This window comes from Lupinus angustifolius, chromosome LG19 (genome assembly GCF_001865875.1).
Source record: "Lupinus angustifolius cultivar Tanjil chromosome LG19, LupAngTanjil_v1.0, whole genome shotgun sequence".
Taxonomy (NCBI): domain Eukaryota; kingdom Viridiplantae; phylum Streptophyta; class Magnoliopsida; order Fabales; family Fabaceae; genus Lupinus; species Lupinus angustifolius.
In genome coordinates, this window is record NC_032027.1 from 11,780,629 (window position 1) to 11,788,441 (window position 7,813).

General features: G+C 32.2%; 3 protein-coding genes across 4 annotated transcripts in view; 2 read left to right on the forward strand and 1 right to left on the reverse strand.

Moving 5' to 3' along the window:
* Positions 246–677, forward strand: LOC109333988 (uncharacterized mitochondrial protein AtMg00810-like). The gene has a single exon (XM_019569567.1). The coding sequence runs from the start codon at positions 246–248 to the stop codon at positions 675–677; it is 432 nt and encodes a 143-aa protein (XP_019425112.1).
* Positions 2,778–4,170, forward strand: LOC109333840 (L-type lectin-domain containing receptor kinase VIII.2-like). 2 transcript variants are annotated; one of them, XM_019569420.1, is made up of 2 exons: positions 2,778–3,696; positions 3,742–4,170. In XM_019569420.1, the coding sequence occupies exons 1-2, from the start codon at positions 2,881–2,883 to the stop codon at positions 3,976–3,978; spliced, it is 1,053 nt and encodes a 350-aa protein (XP_019424965.1). In that variant the 5' UTR covers positions 2,778–2,880; the 3' UTR covers positions 3,979–4,170. The 2 variants fall into 2 exon arrangements, with proteins under 2 accessions (XP_019424965.1, XP_019424964.1); XM_019569419.1 differs by having other exon boundaries at positions 2,778–4,170.
* LOC109333989 (piriformospora indica-insensitive protein 2-like) overlaps positions 6,694–7,813 on the reverse strand; it is a 2,627-nt gene continuing 1,507 nt past the window's right edge. The window contains exon 2 of the mRNA XM_019569568.1: positions 6,694–6,753. Coding sequence (XP_019425113.1) covers positions 6,694–6,753 — 60 coding nt within the window. The remainder of the gene's footprint in view (positions 6,754–7,813) is intronic.

Sequence of the window (7,813 nt, forward strand, 5' to 3'; positions counted from 1 at the left end):
GTGTATATGTAAAAGGGACAAACACAATAGACTTGCTAATCCTACGTCTCTATGTAGATGATATTTTGATAACATGAGAAGACATTAACAATATCTGTATGTTCAAGAATGAGATGCAGTCAGAGTTTGAAATGTCAGACCTTGGTGAACTATTCTACTTCCTTATCATTGAATTCAGAAGAAGTAAGCAAGACATCTTCATGCATCAAAGTAAGTACATCAGTGATGTACTATAGAGATTTAAGATGAAGGATTGTAACTCAGTGGTAAATCCTGTTGAATCTAGTGCAATGATATGTCAAGAAGAAGATAATCAGCTTGTGGATAAAATATTATACAGACATATGATAGGATCATTGAGATATGCCTACAACTCTAGACTAGACATTGCATATGGAGTTGGTCTAGTAAGTAGGTTCACAAAATCACCTCAACATGCTTACCTAGCTGCAGTAAAAAGGTTTCTAAGATACCTAAAAGGAATAGTTGGTTATGGAATCTTGTTCCCCTCAAGATCAGACAAAAGCAATTGCAAGATGGTTGGGTACTCTGATGCAGATTGGTATGGTGACGAATCAGATAAGAGAAGTACTACAGGGTACATATTTCAACTAGACAATGCACTTGTGAGTTGGTGTTCCAAGAAGCAGGATGTAGTTGCCTTGTCTTCACGTTAAGCTGAATATATTGCAGCCTACATGAGTGCATGCTAAGCTGTGTGGTTGGATGCTTTAATGGAGGAATTGAGGATTAAAACAGAAGAAGGCATGCAACTAATGGTAGATAATAAGTCTGCTAACAATCTAGCAATGAACCTTGTTGTCCATGAAAGAAGTAAACACATTGAGACTAGGTTCCACTATATGAGAGACCAAGTCAACAAAGGCAAAGTGAGATTAGAATTCTGCAAATCAGAAGATCAATTGGCAGATGTCCTTACCAAACCATTCAAGAAGGGAAGGTTTGAATAACTTAGAAGCAAGATTGGAATGATTAGTCTAGCTAGTTTGAATTAAGGGAAGATGTTTAATAAATTGTAATTCAAGCAGCTAGACTCGTTAATCGATTAACGAGTATGGTTGATTAATCGATTAATTAGACAATTATGTTAGTTGTTAGATATGTTATTCTTAGCAAGAAAGTAGTTAGTGTTATGCTATAAATGGAAGTTTTCAATCTTTGTAAAGATAAACCCTTTTGATCTTAATAACATTCGGAGGCATATTCATCCAAACTCTCTCTCTCTCTTTAATCTTCTTCTCTACTCATCTATCTCACCTTATTCCATTCATTATGTTGGTTGTTTCAATACATTTACATATATTTTTGGAAAGGGAAACAATAAAAGAATTGTAAATTAGAATAACTGTCAAGTTTTAATGAAATTATACAAATTACGTCTTCTTTTTTTAAACCTACACAAATCACCCTTAATTATATACATATATACACTTATTACCCATGTAGGAGAGATAAATATAATTTCTTAAACAAAAAATGACGACGAGTATAATTATGTCAAACAAAATATGATATATTATGAGGACAAGTTTATATACTATGAAATTCAATGTCTATTCATTATTTTTGGTTCGTTACAAGCTGTATCAATAATTTTAAAGAGATGTTTAAATTACTCTTATATTATATTGTAACTAACCAAAATAATGAATTGACATTGACACTTATATTATTTGGACTTTGTTTTCATAATATATTATATTTTGTTTAACTTAGTTACATTCGTCACAATTTTTTGTTTTTAAAAATTATACTTATCTCTACTACAAGGATAATCAATGTAATGTATGTCTATATTGAGAGTGGTTTGTGTAGGTTTAAAAAAGAGAGGATTAATTTATATAATTTCACTAAAACTCAAGAAGTAGTAGTTAATTTACTTTTAAAAGAATTACTAATGTACCAAAGAGAAATTACAATATTTGTTATGTTCTATCTTATTTTATAAGGTTTTATTCTCTCTAAATATAAGTGACTTTTAAATTGTGTAATTAGTAAGATATATAAAATTAATATAATAACAATTTAGTAACCTATATAACACTATAATTAACACAAAACTAATAATTTAAGTCACAAAAATTGGTTGAAGGATTCAAACAATAATATAATATTATTTTCTAATACTTATTTCTTTAATATGTGGTTTGGTTCATTCCATTTGTTCTTAATTTTCTAAAATCAATAATAAAACATAAATGATTCCTTAAAAAAATAACTCAATCGAACCGCGAAACCGAACTGAACCACATTTTGTAATGTAGTTTGGTTCAGTTCCTCAATTGATATGCATTAATTTTATCCGGACTTTTTAGCCCGACCTGGATTAGGCCGAACCCGATGTAGGCTAGCCTAAACTCATCCGGTTAGCCCATTTTGACACCTCTACTATAAAGGCGGTATAGAAGAATAGATTATATGTAAGATATATTTGGTAATTCTTTTACCCCTCTGACTTGAATAGTTATGAGAAAAAGGTGAATCCATAAATAGCTTAAGAATTCATTTCCTATTTATTTTCAGTTATCATTAAACTCTTTATACAAGTAATAATACAACTAATAATAAGCTGGACATTGTGCTAACTGTATACAACTTTTTATATAGTTAGTCCATAAATATCACAGTCAATAATTATTCATAATATCCAGGTAATCTTATTTTCTTTCAAGTGCACAACTGTTGTTTGTTACATCCATTTGCAATAAAAAACCAAAACAAACTTTCCAGGAGTCAAAATCTCCAAATCTGTAAAAAGGTGAAAACGAAAATAAATTGCAGTTTGATTGAGCGATTCACATATCAGCAACAACATCAACAAGTTTAAAAACAAAAAAAAAATAGGCCTGATTCAAAGGAATGAGAATTGAACCCAGACACACAGTTTTTGTTGTTCCATTCAAACATAACAACGGTATGGGTAAATTCTCATTCTCCCTCTTCTTCTTCACCATCACCATCTCTCTCTTAATCCTCCTCCTTCAAGTTCAACCTTCTTCCACTCAATCCCTCACCGGTAACCCCAATTTCGACGCCGACATTGACCTCTTCGGCGATGCTAAGGTTGTTGTCGGAGAACAAGAAAGTGGGTCCCACGTAAAACTATCTCGCTCTTCTTCTTCCAGCTCTGGTCTTCTTCTCCGCAGAAACCCCATTAAATTTGTGGGACCCACCTCGTTTTCAACGAATTTCTCATTCTCTATTTCCCCAGACGCAGGAGACGGTGTCGTTTTTGTTTTAGTTCCTGGGGAACGAGATTTCTCTTCCAAATTCTCTGTAAACGATTCGTTTGGGGTGTTTGTGGATGAAAATTATGTGGCTGTTGAATTTGATACGTCGAAAGATGATAATGTGAATGATCTGAATGCAAATCATGTAGGTATTGATGTTGGAAGCATTGTTTCTGTGGCGGTTGCGAATGTTTCATCGATAAATTTGGTTCTCAATAGTGGAGAAAACTTAAATGCTTGGGTTGATTATGAATCTGGGTCTAAAAACTTGCAAGTTTGGTTGAGCAAAGAGGGTGAATCAAGGCCGAAAAACGTTATCGTTTCGCATAACATAGATTTGTTTAAGATTTGGGGTGATCAAAATGTGTTCTTGGGTATAACTAGTTCTTCAAATCATGCCAATTCAAAACAGGTTGTTAGTGTTTATTCCTGGAAGCTTAGTTTGAGGAATGTTTCAAAGATATTGCATTCGGAACCCACAAACCCTGATAAGAATGTTGATCAAAAGAACAGTTTTTGTACGTTGAGGCTTCTTGCTGGGGTGATTTTCGGAACTGGGTGTGTTTCGATGGTGACGTATGTGGTTTTGTTTATGTGGGTGATTTTTTTCCAGAGCCATGAAGAGGAGTCTCTTTCTAAAATCCATGATTATCAACTTGGAGAAGTCAGGTATGAAAGAATTGATGTTGCTGTTGACAAGAATAAAACTGAGGATGATGAAAATTAGAAATGTAGGTTATTTGAATTTCTTTATTAGGTTTTGTTGTGTGTATGTATCATTATCATGTTGAAAATACTTTTGTAGGAGATGCTCATGTTGTAGATTTTATTGTGACCAGATGTAAAATATATCTGTATACCCATGGAACCAATTTGATTTATTAAATTTTCAGTTTTGGATTTGTAAGATATATAATTCTTGAGAGCATATAGCATGGTCATGCTTCTAAAGTTCTAGTTGCAGGGTCGTGGTTATGTATTGCTATATTATTTTTTTGCTTCTAATTCATTGTCTATCGGTTTACATCATATGAAGGAAATATCGTCTATCTCCCAGGAAATCCTATATCACTTCATTAAAAAAAATGACAGCTTTACCATCATAAGCATAAAGATAATTTCCGGGATTTAAAATTATAATCACTTGATCACTAAGTAATAACTTTACTGTTGTGCTAAGCTTATCCTATAAAAGACTCCTTTTCTTTATGGTTAAAAATGAATTCCTCTTCAGAGGAGCCTTTCTAAAGCCAAGTTATGGATGTGGAAGAACTCCTTTTATTCCCTGGTTAATGTAGAGAGAATGGAACTTAAATGATCTTTCACAAATTTAAATTATCCCCAGATTGCAGCATATACTTATATATGTTATTATGTATTCTTAATGTAGCCGTCATATAGTTGATAAACAATTTCAAACTTAGTGTGCATCAAGTTTCATTGTTGTTACAGGGCATCAACAAATCTTCCATTTTTTTAATAACAAATGTTAGTATTTGTTAAGGATAAGATTGGTACCTTCAACCTCCTTTACTTCATTCCTTAAACTTTTTATCCTAATCATTAACCATTTTATCACTTCCAACAAATCTTCTATCTATAGCTAGTGGGAGTTAGGTGGTACGCAGTTTGTAACTTAATAAGAAACCTCAACTCACAAGTTTAATAAGAAATTTATTTTGATGAAATTGAGGTTGGAGTCCTAATTCTTTTTTCGGTTTAAATATCAGTCCTTGCCATTTGAAGGGTATTATCAATGTAAAAAGGCAAAGGAGAGAAGGGTCCGACATGAGTTTGTAAGATACACTCACGTATGATATGCAAAACTGGGATAAAGGTAGTATATGCAACAATCATGTTATTTATTAGATGTGGTTAATGGATTTAGGGGTAAATAATTGAATAAATAATTTTAGTAGCCGATAGAGTGAAATTCATTTATTATATCTAATAGATATTTATGGATATATCTATTTGGTTGGATATTCTATTCATTCAAAAAATAAACATCGAAAATGATATTCTTTATTTTTCAATTTTATTATTATCTCAACTCTTACTTTTTTGTAGTGTTTCACACTACTTTAATATTAAAATTTTGATTTTACGTACATAATATTTATAAATATTTGTTAAAAACTTTACATAGAAACCTTAAATGTCGTATTGGTTGAATGTTGAAAAACAAAATATTTTAAAGTTCAAAATGAAAAGTCATTTTAAAAAGTGCTTTTTTTAATAGGTGATTTTAATTTTTTTTATCCAAATAGTTTTTAAAAGAATTATTATCTTAAAAGTATTTTTAGTTTCAATTAAAAAAATCAATGGTCTTTACTTGAACCTAAAGAAAAATAGGATCACTTCTTATGGATTCGTTGAGAATGATTCTAATCTAATTCATAGCCTATTAGAAGTAGAAGGTGTTGTGATGGAATCCTCACAGACAAAAAAGATTACAGTCAATTTGATAATAATCGAATGACAGCTTCTTCCGCCCGAACTAAGGAATCCTTTAAATATGATTGAAATTGGATCTTACTCTATCGTTGATAAGAGAAGGATTATATATTCATCCATCCAAATCCATAAAAATAGACTCATGGATGGATTGGAATCCTTCCATTAAGTTTAAATATGGATGAATTGGATAATTTAAAATATGATTTAAATGAACTTATATGAATTTGTATATGACTTTTCATCCATCTTTTAGGACCTAAATTCAAATTCATTCAAGTCCATCCATTTGTCACCCAATGGATATTAAATGGTGAACACTGTCTCTTTTATTTTGAGGGTTTAGGGATGCAATGCATGTCATAGATAAAACTACCGGCAAACAAAAAGCCCACGAGACATTATCAATACCATATCGAGAGGTTTCGTGGCTAGAGGATCTTCTAACTATGCTTGTAAAAGGTACGTCTAGAAGGTGGTGTGCATTAGAGCATAGGATAATCGACCTCAAGAATGAACATCAAGATGAACATCTACCATATCATTCAATCACATACATTATGGAAAAATCATCCATGATCATGATAACCTTGTAGTATACATGGAATCCATCTCATATCTCATGACTTTAAGAAATTTCTCATAGTTTGGATTTTCAATTGCCTCTTTGTAAGTTGTTGGCTCGTTTTGATCTATTAGCAATATATATCATTTTTGAATCATGAGAAAATTGTATCATAAAGGCGAGGAATACGATCTATGCAAGATTTTTGCTACATGAGCTTGCAATATCACAATATTTTGTGACTCTTGCTCCTGTTCTTTCATAGGCTCTTCATCACGAAGCACAAATTAATTATGCTACAACTGAAAAAGAACTGCTAGCAATATTGTTTGCATTGGAAAAATTTAGAAGCTATTTGATTGGGGCAAAAACAATTATCTATACTGATCATGCTGCAATCAAATATCTTCTAAAGAAACTCTACTCAAAGCCACAATTGATTAGATGGGTGTTGCTTTTGCAGGAATTTGACTTAGAAATCTGCGACAAAAGTGGTAAAGAAAACCAAGTGGCAGATCATTTGTCAAGATTGGTGAATACAGAAGTCGTGTTAAGAGAACAAGAAATAGCAGAAACATTTCCTAATGAAAAACTATTTCAACTTCAAATAAGACCATGGTTTGCTGATATGGCCAATTATAAAGCCTCAAGTATAATTCCTGAACATTTTAATTATCATCAAAAGACAAAATTTTCTCAAAAAAGTGAACCAATACGTATGGGATGAACCATACTTATTTAAAGAAGAAACCAATAATATTATTAGACAATATGTTGAAAATGAGGCCCAGAAAATATTATGGCACTACCATAATTCGGCCTATGGGGGACATTACAATGGGAATAGAACCGCGGCAAAGTACTTCAATTTGGATTCTTTTGGCCAACTATTTATAAAGATGTCCAATTGTATGTCCAAAAGTGTGATGCATGCCAAAGGTCTGGGGAACTTGGGAAACAAAGTGAAATGCCTTTACAAAATATTATAGAAATAGAATCTTTTTATTGTTGGGCCATTGACTTTATGGGACCTTTCCCATCATCGTTTTCAAATGAATATATCTTAGTGGTTGTTGACTATGTTCCACGCTGGGTGGAAGCATTAGCAACACCCAAAGCCGATGCGAAAACTGTGGTAAATTTTTTGAGAAAGAATATTTTTACTCGTTTCGGCACACCAAGAGTATTGATAAGTGATGGGGGATCTCATTTTATGAATTCCCAATTAAAAAGAACCTTAAAATTTTATAATGTTAAGCACAAGGTAGCATCACCTTATCACCCACAAACGAATGGCCAAGCAGAGGTATCAAACAGAGAGTTAAAAATAATTTTGGAAAAAACAGCCTCTGCTTCAAGAAAAGACTGGGCACAAAAACTGGATGATACTCTATGGGCCTATAGAACTGCATTTAAATCACCAATAGGCAAAACTTCATATCAACTTGTTTATGGCAAAGCTTATCATCTACTAGTTGAATTGGAGCATAAAGCCTATTAGGCTCTCAAATTTCTAAACTTTGATTTAAAGGATGCAGAT